At 32.4% G+C, this 18,629-nt stretch overlaps 3 protein-coding genes across 4 annotated transcripts in view; 2 read left to right on the forward strand and 1 right to left on the reverse strand.

Annotated features, from left to right (window-relative positions):
- The window catches only part of LOC135133784 (autophagy-related protein 9A), a 34,907-nt gene that overhangs the window by 7,585 nt on the left and 8,693 nt on the right, over positions 1-18,629 (reverse strand). Inside the window, exon 1 of one of the 2 annotated variants that reach the window (XM_064062303.1) lies at positions 5,958-6,049. The exons of the other annotated variant lie outside the window; for it this stretch is intronic. The gene's annotated coding sequence lies outside the window, so the exon portion shown is untranslated. Of the gene's footprint in view, positions 1-5,957; positions 6,050-18,629 lie in introns of those variants that run through there. 2 annotated transcript variants of the gene reach the window in all.
- On the forward strand, positions 6,284-7,892 carry LOC135133785 (Golgi reassembly-stacking protein 2-like). The gene is made up of 3 exons (XM_064062305.1): positions 6,284-6,526; positions 6,581-6,707; positions 6,758-7,892. The coding sequence occupies exons 1-3, from the start codon at positions 6,284-6,286 to the stop codon at positions 7,801-7,803; spliced, it is 1,416 nt and encodes a 471-aa protein (XP_063918375.1). The 3' UTR covers positions 7,804-7,892.
- Positions 15,185-17,948, forward strand: LOC135133681 (cGMP-dependent protein kinase, isozyme 1-like). The gene is made up of 3 exons (XM_064062155.1): positions 15,185-15,436; positions 15,513-15,803; positions 15,850-17,948. Exons 2-3 carry the CDS (start codon positions 15,667-15,669, stop codon positions 17,609-17,611), a joined length of 1,899 nt encoding a protein of 632 aa, XP_063918225.1. The 5' UTR covers positions 15,185-15,436; positions 15,513-15,666; the 3' UTR covers positions 17,612-17,948.

Genomic DNA, 18,629 nt, shown 5'->3' on the forward strand with positions numbered 1-18,629 from the left:
AGCGAGTGGTTATTTCGGAACCCTCAGCGGCTGCAGGTAGCAAAGAAATAGTGGAGTGGTGGATTTTCATATTTAGTGAAAGCCGCCCCTGAAGGAAACCGCAAGAGCCGGTCGAGCTGTAGTGGACTCGTTATTTACGACCCTAAAACCTTTTCTATTGTAAACAACTTAACTTCGACACAATGGGATGATTTTATGATGGCCTTATAACCTTATAGCTCTTGGTACACTATACTCTAAAGATTTTTTCAGATTAAAAAAGACACTAGCGACTCTCAAGAATATTTTTTTAAAAAACTGGTAACAGGGACTTCTGGATTTCTGCACATTCTTAAAAAAGGCACTTGGGGCCCCTACGATTCTTTTAAACTCTTTTAAAAACAAAAACATCCCAAGTTTTTTTATTTTTTCTAAAATAAAAACCATGAGCCCCAATTATTTTTTCAGATTCCTTAAAAAAAAACTTTCAAAACAAAACACAAAAGGTTTCGAAGATTCTTTCACACTCTTTTAAAAACAGAAACATCAGAGTCTCGATGATATTTTTATTTTTTCTAAAATAAAAAACCATAGGCCCCACAATTTTTTTCACATTCGTTAAAACAACCTTTCAAAACAAAGCATAACAGGTTCCGAAGATTATTTTACACTCTTAAAAAAAAAGACACCAAGGGTTTCCATGATTGGTTTATTTTTTATAAAATAAAACACGATGGGCCCCTAAGATTTTTTTCAATCTTAAAAAAAAAAAGATATTCAGTATTCGTCAAATTCTTTCAAACTCTGTCAAAAACTAACACCATGAACTCGCAAGAATTTTTCAGATTCTTAAAAATAAAAAAAACACGGCATTAACGACTCCTTAAGGCCAGTCCCTACGTTTTCTCAGCGGAATTTTCGCTCTATTTTCAAAATGTAATATCTCCGTTATTAACAGATCTATAGTTTTCAAATTTTAAATATATGTTGTCCATAAATTTCTTTATATAACGCAAGGGCAATTTTGTTAAAAACAGCTTGTGATCATATTATTTTTTTAATTTTAGTGAAATTTTTGCATAACGTATTTTTAAAAATCAATATCTCAATTATTAAATAAAATTTCAGAACACGGTTTTCAACACTGTTTTCAGCTTACAAAACTCCAGAAATCATACGAGATATATCGTCGATTTTATTTTTTAGAAACGATACACAGTTAAAAAAAGCGTATATCATAGAAGTTGCTAACTTTTATTTTTACTATATCTCAGTCCCAACAAATAAAGTCAAAAATAGACCTGGTAGAATTTCTCAAGTTTTGCAAGCTGAAAACAGTGGTGACAACCCCGTTCCAAAATTTCCATAAATAACTGAAATATTGATTTTTTAAAACACGTGATGCAAAAATTTCAACAAAATTTAAAAAATATATAATAATAAATTGTTTAAAAAAAAACTGCCTTCGCAGTCATGTAGTGAAATTTGTGGACAAGTTACATATAAAATTTCATAACCATTGGTGTATTAATAATGGAGATATTACATTCTGAAAATATATTGACAACACCATAAGAGCCAAACGTAGCGACTCCTCTTAAGATTCTTTCAAACGAATTCAAAAACCAACACCTAGAGCTCCCAAGATTTCTAAAAATTCTTTCAAAAACAAAACACAAGGGGTCCATAAGGTTTTTTCACGCTGTTTGAAAAAAAAAAAAATATATATATATATAGGGGGCCTCAAAGATTCTTTCACACTCTTTCAAAAATCAACACCTGGAGCCCCAAGATTTTTAAAAATCCTTTCAAAAACAAAAACACCAAAAATCCCCAAAATTTTAGCACATTCCTTAAAAAAAAATTCTTTCAAAACAAAATACGAGGTTCCGAAGATTCTTCCACACTCTTAAAAAAAAAAAAAGCACCAAGGGCCCCTAAGATTTTTTCAAAAACACGAAAAATTTCCACGATTTTTTTATTTTTTCTTAAATAAAACACCATGGGACTTTATTTACATTCTTAAAAAAATAATAATAATTTAGAACTGGTAATGTTCTTTCAAACTCTTTCAAAAACCAACACCTGGAGCCCCAAGATTTTTAAAAACAACTTAAACAAGCGAAACTACTACGATAAACAAATGTCATTAAAAATATCAAATATATTACATATATAATTACATAATTTAAAACAATTTAAAATTGGTGAACTCTAATGGTAAAATGTATTAGGAATATAGAACGCATGTATGTCATTTGTCAAAATTAGTCCTATCCTAGCAAGTATTAGCCCCGCCCACCCGCCCACTATTTTCTTAGAGGACATGTCATTTGCTACACTCTTATCTTAGCAAGTATTAGCCCCGCCCCGTCACCCTGTATTTTCTTAAAACGTATGAGATTTATCAAAATCAGTCTGATCCTAGCAAATACTAGCCCTGCCCACCCGCCCTCTTATCTTATCAAGTACTAGCCCCGCCCACCTACCCTCTATTTTCTTAAAAGATATGTCATTTGCCAGTCAGTCTTATCTTATCAAGTACTAGCCCCGCCCACCCACCCTCTATTTTCTTAAAATGTATGTCATTTGCCAAAGTCAGTCTTATCTTAGCAAGTACTGGCCCCGCCCACCCGCCCTCTCTTTTCTTAAAGGACATGCCATTCGCTACACTCTTATCTCTTTCTTTCATTTTTCAATTTTTAATTTTTCCACCTTCCAGTGTTTCGGTTTCACAATTTTGGGTTTTTCAACTTTAATTTTTTCAGTTTTTCAATTTCTCGATTTCTATTTTTTTGCATATTTCAATTCTTCTTAATTTTGGCTTTTTCGGTTTTTCAATTTTTCGTTTCCTCAATTTTGCCACAATTTTTAGTTTGTTCAATTTTGCAAATTTTCAATCTTTGATTTTTCAATTTTGCACATTTTGGATTTTCCAATTATCCGATTTTCAGATTTCTTTAATTTTCAATATTTTAATTTTTAAGTTTGTCAACTGTCTTTCGATTTTTCAATTTTTCGTTTCTTCAATTTTTCAAGTTCTCTTTTAATACTTTTTCGTTTTTTCATTTTTGATTTTTCAGTTTTTTTGATTCGAAAAGATGAAAAATAAAAAAATTGAAAAATCGAGAAATTGCAAAATCGAAAGAAAGAAACCATAAATTGAAACACTGAAAAACTAAAAATCGAGTAACTTAAAATCGAAAATTGTAAAATCGTCAAAATACCAAAGTCGAAAAACTGTGACATTGAAATATCGACAAATTGAAAAATTGAATATGTATCGAGAAATTCAAAAATTATAAACCGAAAAATCAAAAATCAGAAAACTGAAAAATCGAATAAATGAAAAAGTTTTAAAATGAAATCATTGAGAAATGGAAAAATTCTAAAATAGTAAAATTAAAAATGTGAAAATTTTAAAAATTGTTATCAATACATATTTACAATGAAAACTACACAAATTGTAAATCAAAAATTAAAATTGAAGCCCGCCCTCTCTTTTCTTAGAGGGTAATTCATTTGCCAAAATCAGTTTTATCTTATCAAGTACTAGCCCCGCCCACCCACCCTTTATTTTCTTAAAAGGTATGTCATTTACCAAAATCACTCTTATCCTAGCAAGTACTAGCCCCGCCCACCCGCCCTCCATTTTCTTAGGAGACAAGTCTCCCTAAAATTCTTTCAGCCTTTTAAAAAACAAAAATCCGATGAGTTCCAAGATTGTTTTAAATCTTTCCAAGATAACACATTAAGGCCTCCTAAGATTCTTTCAAAAACGAAACACAAGAGGTCCCGAAGGTTCTTTCGTATTTGTTAAAAACAAACACTAGGGGCTCCAAAGAATCTTTGAAACTCTTAAAAACAAAGACACCATTTGTCCCAAGTTTTCTTAATTGTTCCTAAAATAAAACACAATGGCCCCCTAAGATGTTTTTATTCTTTAGAAAAAAAAAAAATACATTCAGTATTCGTCAAATTCTTTCAAACTCTTTCAAAAATTAACACCATGGGCTCTCAAAATCTGCTCAGATTCTTAAAAATAAAAATGAAAAAAAAACCGCGGCATTAAGGATTTCCTTAAGATTATTTCAAACTTATTCAGAAACCAACATCTGGACTTCCCAAGATTTTAAAAAATCTTTAAAAAAAAAAGACACGAGGGACCCCACAGATTCTTTCAAACTCTAAAAAACCAACACTTGGAGTCCTCAAGATTTTTAAAAATTCTTTCAAAACCAAAATACGTGGGAGCCTGAAGGTTCTTTCACATTCTTTAAAAATATACACTAGGGGCCCTCAAGACTCTTTCAAATTCTTTTATAAATTTGGTTCTGCACATTTTTTTATGATAAACCCCTATATGCCAAAATAGGGATGGATTATTATGCTGTTTAAATGAGTTTTTCTTAATAAAATTCTGTGATGACGTCATATCTTTTTATAATAAATAATACCTATTATAATAACAACAACAATACTGTATTCCTGGAATTTTAGTAAAACAAATGAAATGATACATCTTTAAATTAATCATTCAAATAAATTGCTTCATTCACTTATTCTTTGAGACATTCTGTATAAACATTTCTGAAACAATGAACGCATGAGAAACCACAATATTTTGCACATTTTAGTTGGGGGTCGACAAAATTTTGGAATGACGCCATCAAATTGTTGGTGGGGATGATTCGACGACTTTATATTATTTTTATAACGAACTAAACTACAATTAGAAATCAAAAAATCTGCTATGATACGACAAAATTTAAATGCGATCATTATTCAAATTAAAATTGCGTTAAATATTGTCTGGAGTTCAGAATTTAAAAATACATTTATCATCATCGCGAGTCTATGTGACGTATTCAAGTAGAAAAAACTGTTTCATATGCGAATTTTTCGTAGAACATCACGTAGGCGGCGAATTATGTCTCACATCCCGAATTGGTGGAATGTATCTATGACGTCATGCGCCACTTTAAACTATTAATTTGGATTTAGATCTACTGTTTTAAGTAAGAAGGACGAGGATTGTAACTTTCGCAACGAAAGAACATCAAACTTGGATTGTTTTGATAATTTTAACGTGTTTATATAGCATTCCGTGTATATACTTTTACACAATTCTAGAAACTTGGAAGAAAATTTATAGGATAAAGTTTATTTTTCTGGAGGTTCGTGATAATAAACATTATTTGATTAATTTAGTCTAGAGTAATTGAAGAATAATACTGCGACCGTTACACTATTTTGAAAAAGACTATAAGTTTGCTGCCAGTTTTAAATACTTGAGTCTTGAAACCACATACTCACAATTAGAAATTCGCACTATAAAAACTGTCTGGGGGAATGCGCCAGTTGAATGGGGGTAACAATATTAACATAATAATGAGCAGCCACCGGGCACATTTAATCCGAAAATAGAACTATTAGTCGGTTGATAAATTATTAAAAAAACCTATTCAAATCAATATCAGTGCGTCACGCCAGAGCAGTAACCTGATGTACGCATTTCCCCATTCAAGTTTCAACAAAGACACAATATCTGCAGAACTGTTAGTTCAATATCCTGTTCTTATAAGCGAGCAAGTTTTTTTTAGTTCGAAGACCAGTTCCAAACAAACGTATCGCCAGCAGATAACAACCCTCCACCTAATTGCCTCATGATCTTCACATGATTTCCATTTATCGGGAAACGCATTAAGTCAAGACCCCGGCAAACACAAACACACTCCCCAAATTACATTCGAGTAAACCGCCCCCATTCTGTCAACTGTCAAACGACCAAACTTCCAAGACCTTCAGGTTTGTTGTTACACAACACAAAACAGCTGATATTGATTCACAAAAATACTCCTTTGTAGATACGCAAAGGAAAATCCAATGCGCAAAAACATCGCAAATGTGGTAATTATAATGCGTCAAAAATAGAGCGAGCGCATTTCTCGCCCGAAACAAAGACGATAAACCCTTACCGAGCATTTTCTTCGAAATTTTGTCCACACACTAGGAATTTTGGTAGCACTCCGACAAGCCACAGTCAACGCATTTAGGAAGAACTTGATTTTGCTGCGATTGAACGACAAGTTTAAAACTGTTCGTGGGCACCGAAACGCACGATTTTTTCACATCATCGTCGAACACAGAGAATTTTGAACGCGAAACTTCGACAGAAAACGGAGTGACAGGTGCGGCGATTGGCGGCCATGAATCGCGACATGTTAGTGACTTGTCAGGTTCGATCAGACGGTGGCGGCGAAATGCCACCCCCGGATGGAGCGGAGACATGTAGGGGGCGGAAATGTCAAAGGACGCGACGCGCCACCCCCAACCGACCCCGACTTGCGTCAAAATCCAAAAAAACGCGACTAGTCTAGGGGAGAAAAATAAATTGGTAGCCCTGTCCAGACGTCAACGTCATTGTATTTTGTGGTTATGGGAGATTTTCGGGTGCCACGTAATTTTGAATGAAAAAGCCACGATGGGGAATGCTGGAAGCGTCGATATTCCTGGGGGCGGCACGGAGGGCTATCACGTACTGAGGGTAAAAGTTTCAGCCCCCGGCTGCCCGTAATTCTAGACATATTTGTGCTTATAGGTGCAAGAAAACTCACCCGGTAGCAGAGCAGGTCTGCAGGCTTTTTTCGATTTTATAGTTGCTATCAACGGCACCCGACTAGACCAAGACAATGACACTCTCAAACAAATTCTAAAAAATGGAATGGGTATCTACTTGAAACCAAAACTGACACGTTTTTATTTGTATTATTCGTAGGTAAACAGCTTCCAATGACGATATACAGCAGCAAAACCCAAAGCGTGCGGAGTGTGAACATCGAACCTAGCGATTCCTGGGGTGGGCAGGGGCTCCTGGGTGTCAGTATTCGGTTCTGTTCCTTTGAAGGTGCCAACGAAAACGTGTGGCACATTTTGGAAGTGAACCCCGATTCACCAGCTGATTTGGCAGGTTTACGCTCATTCACTGATTATATCATAGGTGCTGACTCAGTTTTACACGAAAGCGAGGATCTGTTCGCGTTAATTGAAAGTCACGAGGGGCGAAGTCTCAAGCTATATGTTTACAACTCGGTTGATGACTCTTGTAGGGAAGTTACAATAACTCCGAATTCGAGTTGGGGTGGTGAGGGGTCGCTAGGTTGTGGGATCGGTTACGGGTATTTACACCGCATTCCTGTGCGAGGGAATCCGCCCCCAAAACCGGTTCCCATCCCCAATTTCAACCCGCCAGCGAGCACAGTTGCTAGTTTCAACCCGCCTACGACTGTCCCGTCGACTTTGTTCTCTGAGCAGAGTCAAGTTGCGACAACTGAGCCGTCCCCCGTTTTGGTAAATAGCGGTGGTTTGCCACCCCCGAGTACGATACCAAGTGTCCCGGTTATGAGTACGGTTTTCACCCCAAGTGTGACTACTGTGGGGGCGACTTACTCTGTTAATGTGCCTCCGCCCTCCTCCATCCCTCAGTTTTATGCAACGAGTCCTTTAAATACGACGAATTCGAGTATACAGTCGGTGCCGATGTATACGATCACGACACCGTTCGAACAACCAAGTAATTATGCAGTCAATACCACCCCTAATTTAGCCGCTTATAGTTACCCCCAAGTTCCGGTCTATCCGCAGTTCACCCCATCCGCACCCGTTACTGATAACCAAGCACAGTTTCCTCAAGTGACTCTACCTCCGAATACTGGAATACAACAGAGTTTCCAACAGTCACCGCAGCCTTTTATTTACGATCCGACGATCGCTGCGAGATCTGCACAACAGTTGCTTAGTGGAAATAACAGCACTATTAGTTAGGCTTTTTATTTTGTTGTCATTATTTATGTTCTTTTGCATAAAATTATATTTTTTAAATGTTAATAGATTAATGGATATTAGTAACGTTATTTTGTGCAGTGTATAATTTGATCACGTTGAATGTCACACAGTTTTTTTTGATAAGGTGGCTAAATTTCGTTGTCTTTACGAGATGGCATGGTGTATATATAAAGACTTTTAATAAAATTCTGCAACAAAGTAAACCTGTTTTTTTTTTAATACATAATAGTGTCTTTAATTTTTTAAAGAAACGCTTTGATTTTTTTGTGGTAACTGAAATCCACAGATTTTAGGCGACAATCTTGAATTTCAGGCAATTTTGAATTTAAGTTTATGTCGAGGTAGACAACCCGTCTTACACCAAGCGTAAACACGCAAGGTTGGTTGGTTGTTGGAATTTGTGGAGAAATCTTGTCCTTGACGTCATCCAGAAGCCACTTGGTCGTCAAATAACTTTCTATTTAGAAACTAATTTCATTTTAAAATTTAAAGTTGGATACCGTCGTAATTTAGTAAACAATTTCAAGTCTGAGGTTTTAAAGTCATGAAAAATTCCATTTGCGAAAGAATAGATCGTGGGAAGAAAATCTTAGAAAATTCCCATTAGATACGAAATTTATTCTGAAAAGTTCCAGAACATTTAGAATAATTCTTGTCACGCGGAGGCAAAGTTTTGGTATAGGAGCAGATCTGAGTGGATATGTTGGAAGATATTAAAGGCTTTGAAAACACCTTTTTTCGCGGCGATTTACAAATCCAAAAAAATATTAAAACGTGGATCGAAGCTGACAAACGCACTAAAAGGGCACCTACCTTGTTCTGTAGACCGCCTGCACAAGGGAACCACGTGTCTAATTTCGCACTTACGATGTTACCTCTAGGAGGGTTTCTCGATAACAACTGTGCTCGATAACAGCGCCAACCCCAAGTACTGGGGTTTTTGGCTTGGTACTTTGCCGCCCCTAACGGAAAGTGACCGCAATACATTTGTCAGCATTCAGCGGGAAAACAAACAAAATCAAAACAAAATATTAAACAAACTTCGAACCGGAACAGGATAATATTGTTACACCGTGATTAACAAATATTGTTGATTTTTTTTTAAACCAATTTTGAGACCCAGATTTTTGGAAAAAATCAACATTGTGTAGTGACACTCTACACTTTAATTTTGAAGCTGCAAAATAGAATGTTTCGAAATCATGCAAACGCTCAAGGTCATCGAAAGCATGATAAATCGTTAATCAAAATTTATCAGTTCTGCCCTACTCCCCCACCCTCCAAGGAATTGATGTAATCTTACAATTTTATCGAATAAATGTTACTTAACTGCTAAAATGTAGCACAGCCCTGAACTTGTAGTTTATGAGTCCATGTTGAATTTTTGTCCTAGATATGGAGATTTTTGGAAAAAAATTAGGAGTAAAATTTTTCGATTTCTTGATTTTTCAACATTCGAGTTCTCAATTTTTCGATGTTTCGGTTTTGGGGGTTTCCAATTTTTTGTTTCCACTTGATTTTCAATTCTTTCATATTTTAGTAGTGGGATTTTAAAATTTTTCGATTTCTCGATGTTTTAACTTTTATATTTTTGGTTTCCCATTTCCCCATTTCTCGACTTTTCCATGTTTCGAATTCTCGATTTATCGAGTTTTCAGTTTTTCAATTCTTCAATTCTTTGATTTTTCAATGTTTCATTTAGGGGATTTTTCACTTCTTGGATTCTGCAATTTTTCTTTGATTTTTCAATTTTTCCATTTATTGAATTATTAATTTTTCAATATTTTAGTTTAGTGACTTTTTCAATATATCGATTTTTCAATTTTTCGTTTTGATTTTTCAGTTTTTTTAATACATATTTCAATTTATCGATTTTTCGGTGCATAAAATTTTTGATTTTCCGACTTGATTTTTTTTTATTTTTCAGTGGTTTAATTTATCGATTTTTTAATTTTTTTTTTCTTAAATTTGTCAATTTTTCAATTTTTAATTTTTGGCTATTACGATTTCTCGACTTTTGGGCTTTTCAATGTTTCGATTTTGGGATTTTTCAATTTTTCAATTTTAGTTTTGCCGATTTTTCGTTTTTTGATTTTTCAGTTTTTAGATTTTGTACCTTTTCGTTTCTGAATTTTCAAATTATTAATTTTTTCAATTTTTGGAGTTTTCGACTTTTGTATTTTTAGATTTTTTGGTTTCCTGTTTCTCGATTTCTCGACTTTTCGATGTTTCGAATTCTCGATTTATGGAGTTTTCAGTTTTTCAATTCTTCAAGTCAACGAATTTTCAGATTTTTGATTTTTCAATTTTTCAATGTTTCAGTTTTGGGATTTTTCAATTTTTCGATTTTTCAATTTCTCTTTGATTTTTCAATTTTTCCATTTATTGAATTAATTTTTCAATATTTTCATTCAAGGATTTTTTCAATATGTATTTCAATTATTCAATTTTTCGTTTTGAATTTTCAATTTTTTAATTCAATTTATCAATCATTAGATTAGAATTTTTGATTTTCTGATTTATTGAGCTTTTCATTTTTCAATAGTTCAGTTTTTCGATTTTTCAATTTTCCAGTTTTTAAAATTTGTCGATTTTTCAGTTTTTAATTTTTCGATTTTGGGCTATATCGATGTCTCTACTTTTCGGTTTTTCAGTGTTTCGACTTTCCGATTTTCCAGTTTTTGAATGTTTCGATTTTGGGATTTGTCGATTTCGAATCTTTAATTTTTAGATTTTTTAAATTTGACGTTTTTCGATGTTTCAATTTTTTGATTTTAGGATTTCTTTATGCTTCGTTTCCGAATTTTTTAATTTTCTCGAGATATCGAATTTTCAGTTTTTCAATTCTTCAATTCTTTGATTTTTGAGGTTTATGATTTTTCAATGTTTCAGTTATAGGATTTTTCAATTTTTCTTGGATTTTTCAACTTTACCATTTATTAAATTATTATTTTTTCAATATTTCAGTTTAGAGATTTTTTCAATATCTCGATTTTTCAATTTTTTAATTCATTTATCGATCTTTAGATTTTTCGATTTTTAGAATTTTTGATTTTCCGATTTCTTCATTTATTGAGCTTTTTATTTTTCAATAGTTCAATTTTTCAATTTTCCAGTTTTTAAAATTTTTGTTTTCAATTTTTCGATTTTGGACTATTTCGATTTCTCGACTGTTCGGCTTTTCAATGTTTCGACTTTCCGATTTTCCATTTTTCGATGTTTCGATTTTGGGTTTTTCAATTTTTCGATTTTTTAATTTTAGAATTCCTGATTTTTCGTTGTTTGTTTTTTAAGTTTCTCGATTTTTTAAATTTTATGTTTTTCGATGTTTCAATTATTTGAATTTACAATGATTTTTTTTTGGTTTCGTTTTTGGATTTTTAAATTTTTGATTATTTAAATTTTTCGATTTTTTTACTTTTAGATTTTTTGGTTTCCTAGCTCACGATTTCTCGACATTTAGATGTTTGGAATTCTCAATTTATCAAGTTTTCAGTTTTTTAATTCTCAATTTTTTGATTTTTCAGGTTTTTGATTCTTTAATTTTTTAATGTTTCAGTAATGGGATTTTTCAATTGTTCTATTTATTGAATTATTAATTTTTCAATACTTCAGTTTAGGGATTTTTTTCAATATTTCAATCTTTCGATTTTTCGGTTTTTTAAAAATTTGTCAATTTTTCAATTTTTAATTTTTCGATTTTGGTCTATTTCAATGTTTCGATTTTTCGCCTTTTCAATGTTTCGTCTTTCCGATTTTCCTGTTTTTCGATCTTTCGATTTTCTAATTTTAGATTTACTGATTTTTCCTTTTTTGATTTCTCAGTTTTTAGGTTTTTTTAAATTTTACGTTCTCCGAATTTTTAAATTTTCTCGAGATATCGAATTTTCATTTTTTCAGATTTATGATTTTTCAATGTTTCAGTTATGGCATTTTTCAGTTTTTCTTTGATTTTTCAATTTTACCATTTATTAAATTATTCATTTTTCAATATTTCAGTTTAGAGATTTTTTCAACATTTCGATTTTTCAAATTTTTTAATTCCATTTATCGATCTTTAGATTTTTCGGGTTTTAGAATTTTTTATTTTCCGATTTCTTGGTTTATTGAGCTTTTTATTATTCAATAGTTCAGTTTTTCGATTTTTTAATTTTCCAGTTTTTAAAATTTGTCGATTTTTCAGTTTTTAATTTTTCGATTTTGGGTTATGTCGATTTCTCGACTGTTCGGCTTTTCAATGTTTCGACTTTCCGATTTTCCATTTTTTCGATGTTTCGATTTTTTAATTTTAGATTTACTGATTTGATTTTTCAGTTTTTCGATTTTTTAAATTTTATGTTTTTCAATGTTTCAATTATTTGATTTTACGATGATTTTTTTTGTTTCGTTTCTGGATTTTTAAATTTGTAATTATTTGAATTTTTCGATTTATCGAGATTTCAGTTTTCAATTCTTCAATTCCTTGATTTTTCAGGTTTTCGATTTTTCAATTTTTTAATGTTTCAGTTTAGGGATTTTTCAATTTTTCAATTCTTTAATTTTTGATCGATTTTCAATTTTACCATTTATTGCATTATTAATTTTTCAATATTTCAGTTTAGGGATTTTTTTCAATATTTCGAAATTTTAAATTTATTAATTTTTCAATATTTCAATTTATCGATCTTTCGATTTTTAATATTTTTGATTTTCCGATTTTTGAATTTTTCGATTTTTGAATTTATTGAGCTTTTTATTTTTCGGTAGTTCAGTTTCTCGGTTTTTCAGTTTTTAATTTTTCGATTTTGGTGTATTCGATGTTTCAATTTTTTGATTTTATGGTTCTTTTTTTGTTTCATTTCTGGATATTTAAAATTTTAATTATTTCGATTTTTCGAGTTTACGATTTTTCGGTTTTTTACTTTTAGATTTTTTAGTTTCCCATTTCTCGATTTCTCAGCTTTACCATGTTTCGAATTCTCGATTTATCGAGTTTTCGGTTTTTCAATTCTTCAATTCTTTTACAGGTTTTTGATTTTGCAATTTTTCAATGTTTCAGTTATGGGATTTTCCAATTTTTCGATTCTTCAATTTTTCTTTCATTTTTCAAGTTTTCCATTTGTTGAATTATTATTTTTCAATATTTTTGTTTACGGATTTTTTTCAATATTTCGATTTTTCAATTTTTCGTTTTGATTTTTCAATTTTTTACATTTTCTATTTTTCAATTTTTCGAATTTTTAAATTTTAGGTTTATCAATTTTTTGATATTTCAATCTATCGATGTTTCAATTTTTCGATTTTTAAAATTTTTGATTTTCCGATTTTTGAAACTTTCGATTTCTTGATTTATTGAGCTATTTATTTTCCAGTAGTGCAGTTTTCCGATTTTTCAGTAGTTCGGTTTTTTTTAATTTGTCAGTTTATTTAATTTTTAATTTTTCGATTTTGGGATATTTCGATTTCTCGACTTTTCGGCTTTTCAATGTTTCCAAGTTTCCTATTTTCCAGTTTTTCGATGTTTCGATTTTTTAATTTTAGATTTGCTGATTTTTCGTTTTTTGATTTTTCAGTTTTTAGATTTTTTAAATTTTACGTTTTCCGACGTTTGAATTTTTTGATTTTACGTTTTTTTTTTGTTTCGTTTCTGGATGTTTAAAATTTTAATTATTTCAATTTTTCGAGTATACGATTTTTCGTTTATTTACTTTTAGATTTTTTGGTTTCCCATTCCTCCATTTCTCAGCTTTTCCAAGTTTCGAATTCTCAATTTATCGAGTTTTCAGTTTTTCAATTCTTCAATTTTTTCACAGGTTTTTGATTTTGCAATTTTTCAATGTTTCAGTTATGGGATTTTCCAATTTTTCGATTCTTCAATTTTTCTTTGATTTTTCAAGTTTTCCATTTATTGAATTATTAATTTTTCAATATTTTTGTTTACGGATTTTTTCAATATTTCGATTCTTCAATTTTTCGTTTTGATTTTTCAATTTTTTACATTTTCTATTTTTCAAATTTTTAAATTTTTTCCGATTTTTCAAACTTCGATTTCTTCATTTATTGAGCTTTTTATTTTCCAATAGTTCAGTTTCCCGATTTTTCAATATTTCGGTTTTTTTAAATTTGTCAGTTTATTTAATTTTTCGATTTTGGGATATTTCGATTTCTCGACTTTTCAATGTTTCCAAGTTTCCGATTTTCCAGTTTTTCGATTTTTTAATATTAGTTTTGTTGATTTTTCGTTTCTTAATTTTTCAGTTTTTAGATTTTACGATTTTTTTGTTTGGTTTCTGGATTTTTAAATTTTTAAATTTTTCGAGTTTCCGGTTTTTTTACTTTTAGATTTTTTGATTTCTCATTTCTCGTCACTTCGATGTTTCAATTCTCGAATTATTGAGTATTTCAGTTTTTCAATTCTTCAATTCTTTGATTTTTCAGGCTTATGATTTTTAAATTTTTCAATATTTAATGGATTTTTTTCAATAGTTCGATTCTTCAATTTTTCGTTTTGATTTTTCAATTTTTTACATTTTCTATTTTTTGATTTTTCGAATTTTGGGCTATTTCGATTTCTCGATTTTCTGGCTTTTCAATGTTTCGACTTTCCGATTTGCCGGTTTTTTGATGTTTCGATTTTGGGATTTTTCATTTTTTTGATTTTTTAAATTTAGATTTGCTGATTTTTCTTTTTTTGATTTTTCACTTTTTCGATTTTAAAGTTTTAATTTCAATTTTTCGATTTCTCGGTATCCCGGTTTTTCGATTTTTAAAATGTTTAGACTTTTCATTTTTTCGATTTCTCGATTTTTCAAGTTTTCATTTTAGTTTTGGAAATTTTTCAGGTTTCCCAAATTTTGATTTTTTTAAATTTTAGATTTTTCGGTTTGCGGATTTCTCGAGTTTTCAATTTTACTTTTTTACTTATAGGCGTTATCATAAAATAAATAAAATTTTGCAAAATTCAATTTTATAATTTTTCGAAGAAACTGGCGATTTCACTTTGTCGCCAAGGTTTGGATCTAGTTCACCAAATTTGACCTGTTTGTCGACATTTTTGGCAAAACCATAAGATTATAAACCAAAATCTCTCATAATCCGACTAAAGAAAATGAAAAATATTTTACAAAAACTGGGTTTGCGACTTATCAAAGTGTGTTATCACCGGATTTGATAAAATCACTTTTACTTAGTTCCAACCTAGAAAGACATCCGAACGAAAACAACAAATCATTAACGGTATTTCGGATATCCACAATCTGTCAATAAATTGCGAAATCAAACGACTATAAAAACACTGATAAGTTCTTACCTGCACCAATAAACAAAACCCGTAACATGTCATATTTTTATTAGGTCTCAATAGTCCGCACTTTACAATCGCTCAATTTTCTAACGCTTTGTACAAGTTGCAAGTAAACAACGTATTTATTCACTTCGACGTCAGAAACACACGATTAACTTTAATCCCCTTTATCGAGCTATTTCTTTTTTAAATGATTTATTGAAAAGTGTGCACCGCAATAAAATGATTTATCACCAGATTTATTTCATCAATCACGCAAAAGCCTCAATCTAGAATTTGGTTATCCGAAAACAAATCACTTAGAAATCAAACTACGTTCAAACGAAAACTGTAAGTACCATTTTCAAACTTCACAAAATTTCTAACTTATTTTCGCCACCATTGCAACACCTGTTTTAATTTATAGCCGTATTAAACCATCGCACACTCGGCATCGGATATCCAACCCAAGACGATAAAAGATAAAGTCATAAATTACAAACATCAAACTTCGATAACACCGTTTTCGCTATAAAACAATATAAATCACTACGGTTTCAAAACTCGGTTTAGTTGGCACAATGATCAAAAACCTGTTCCGTCGCAGCAACTCCAGTAAAGAAAATACTGAGCAAAGACGGCCTGCCGTCACCCCCCAGCACTTCGACTATGACGAAGACATCATCAAAACCATCACCAAGCACCCCAAAACCAAAGAGTAAGTACCACTCACTAAATTTATCATCACTAACCCTTGTCTTCAGAGACGAAATGTTCATTCGCTCCGCCATCGAAAACAACGACTTCTTGTGCAGTCTACTCCAGAACCAGAAGCTCCAAGACGTCATAGATTGCATGTACCCAGAATCGGTGACACCGAACGAGATCATCATCAAACAAGGGGATTTAGATGGGTCCCACTTGTACGTTTCTGTGACCGGTACTTACGAAGTGATCCAAAACGACGAAGTTATCAACAGTTTTAGTGACGTGAGGGTTTTCGGGGAGTTGGCACTACTGTACAACGCCAAGCGACTAGCGACCATAAAGTCCAAAAGCTTTGGAAAAATGTGGCTTTTGGATAGGGTGGTGTTCAAACACTTGTTGGTGCGTTCGGAGATGGAACAACACGAAGAGGTAGTCGGGTTTTTGCAGCAAGTACCGAAATTGAATAGCGTACCGAAGGAAGTACTACAACAAGTAGCGAGTCTACTCAAGCTTGAGTTTTTCGCTACTGGTACTAGCATAGTGGAAGAAGGGGACACCAGCCCCGACACGTTCTACATTATTAAAGCCGGCTCTGTAACCGTGAGTAAGAAAAGTGAAGGTTTAATTGACCGGTTGTACCGAGGCGCTTTCTTCGGAGAATTAGCGCTTCTGAAAGCTAAAGAACGAAAAGCAACAGTGACCGCAGACGCGCCAGGGACGGAATGCTTCATTTTAAACCGCAAACAATTCCTGGAACATTTTGGCAACATCCCGGATTGCATCAGTATCAATTTCCAAATACAACCATACAAACCCATGGAAGAACTAATCGAACACACCGACTTAAGTCTGGACGATTTCAAAATAGTTAACACCTTAGGAATCGGCGGCTTTGGAAGAGTCGAACTCGTGCAACACTCCTCCAAAAAAGAACTCGTCTTTGCGCTAAAGTGCATGCAAAAACACATCGTGGCGGCCCAAAAACAACAAGAACACGTTTTCAACGAAAAAGATATCCAGATTTCGTGCAAAAACAACTTCATAGTGAGACTCTATCGCACGTATAAGGACCCAAAGTACTTGTATTTCCTCCTGGAGCCGTGTTTGGGTGGCGACTTGTGGAACCATCTGCATAAACACAAACCTCGCCAGTTTGAGGATCAAGTAGCCCAGTTTTATGCCGGGTGCGTCATTGAAGCCTTCGCCTATCTACACGAACGCAGAATCGTTTATCGAGACCTCAAACCCGAGAATCTTCTCCTAGATGCTAAAGGCTACGTCAAACTTACTGACTTCGGGTTCGCTAAAAAGCTCCAAATGTTTAAAAAGTGCATCAAGAAAACTTATACTTTTGCAGGGACGCCTGAATACGTCCCGCCTGAGATTATTCTCAACCAAGGACACGATAAAGCTGTGGATTATTGGGCTTTGGGGGTTTTTATTTACGAGTTGTTGACTGGGAATACCCCGTTTCGTACTGATGATGTGAGTTATATGAAGACTTACAAGCTGATTTTGAAAGGGATTGATGATGTTAAGTTTCCGTTGGATGTGTCTGTTCAAGCGGAAGGGTTGGTGAAGAAGTTGTGCAAGTCGACGCCTTCAGAGAGACTGGGGTGTTTGAATGGGGGCGTTATGGATATAAAGAACCATGAGTGGTTTGATGGGTTTAGTTGGGAGAAGTTGGCGGAGTGTAAGTTACCAGCGCCATATCGGCCGAATTTGAAGACGAACACGGATGTGCACTACTTTGAGAAGTTCCCGAAGGATAATATGGTCCCTCCTGACGACAATTCAGGCTGGGATGACAATTTTTAAATTTAGAACTGCAGTTTTGAAAAAAGATCTGTTTTTTATAGTTTAATAAGTCCATAATATGTAGCATTTGTGCAAAAAAATGTCCACTTTTTTGAAGAAAAAGGACCAAAGCGCCATCTGTGAATGCGATGAGTATTTATATAAAATATAATTTTCTTTTTGTTTGTATTAGTGATAAGACAAATTGTTTATGATAAGAAAAACAATGAGCGTTTATGTATAATCCTTCCTAAGCCCTTTTTGGTGATAAAAGATAATTCGGCTAAATTTATCTTATTAGGTTTCTCTTGTTGTAGTCTATGTATTTATTTCCTTAAATATAATTTATCATAAGTAATCTAAGAGTTTTAAGGAAAGTATACTATAATTTAGGCGATAAAACCGAAAGGTAAGTTCGATTGCGTGACGCAGAGGGGAACTGCTGCGAATGTTCTTCACCCTTCAAAAGTTCATATTTTCCTTTAAAAAATACATTTTGAACTTTCAGAATTTTTTCGTCTCAAAAAACAAGAATTTCAGCAAAAAAATGTGTGGTTTTAAATGCCAAATAATTCATAATAATAATAATAATATTACGACACAAGCTGCAAGGTCAGATAACAAGTTTGATTCTATGATTGAGATTTATAAGGAAACAGAACTATATTATAATTTAGGGCTACAAAACTTGAACCTAAATTCGAATGAGTGAAGCAGAGGGGAACTGTTACGAATTCTCGCACCCACCCTTCAAAATATCAGAGCCCACTCTTAGAGTTTAATGGAATTAAAAAAATCATCAAAATGAAGATAGGGTGGGTGGGCGGGGATTATATTTTGCCTATTTTTCTTAATATACATAGCCGTCTTTTCATAACAAGAAATTTAAAATACAAACAATTAATTTTTTCTTATAAAAATAGATCTCAGAATTTTTTGAGGATTTTTAGTCAACTTTTCAAAAATCACAATTTTTTTCTTTGTTTTCAAAACAAAAAACAATTTAATTCTCATAAAAAATTAAAAAATTTTCTAGAAT

The sequence above is a fragment of the Zophobas morio genome, unplaced genomic scaffold, assembly GCF_036711695.1.
Source record: "Zophobas morio isolate AGI-343-1 ecotype UQ-CSIRO unplaced genomic scaffold, CSIRO_AGI_Zmor_V1 ptg000022l, whole genome shotgun sequence".
Lineage (NCBI taxonomy): Eukaryota > Metazoa > Arthropoda > Insecta > Coleoptera > Tenebrionidae > Zophobas > Zophobas morio.

Excerpts from the sequence above, each read along its gene's own strand:
- LOC135133785 (XM_064062305.1), top strand. The coding sequence starts at position 6,284 with ATGTCAAAGGACGCGACGCGCCACCCCCAACCGACCCCGACTTGCGTC. Across the intron at positions 6,527-6,580 it reads AGGGCTATCACGTACTGAGG|GTGCAAGAAAACTCACCCGG; the intron begins GTAAAAGTTTCA and ends TTGTGCTTATAG. Across the intron at positions 6,708-6,757 it reads AATTCTAAAAAATGGAATGG|GTAAACAGCTTCCAATGACG; the intron begins GTATCTACTTGA and ends TATTATTCGTAG.
- LOC135133681 (XM_064062155.1), top strand. The coding sequence starts at position 15,667 with ATGATCAAAAACCTGTTCCGTCGCAGCAACTCCAGTAAAGAAAATACT. Across the intron at positions 15,804-15,849 it reads AAGCACCCCAAAACCAAAGA|AGACGAAATGTTCATTCGCT; the intron begins GTAAGTACCACT and ends CCTTGTCTTCAG.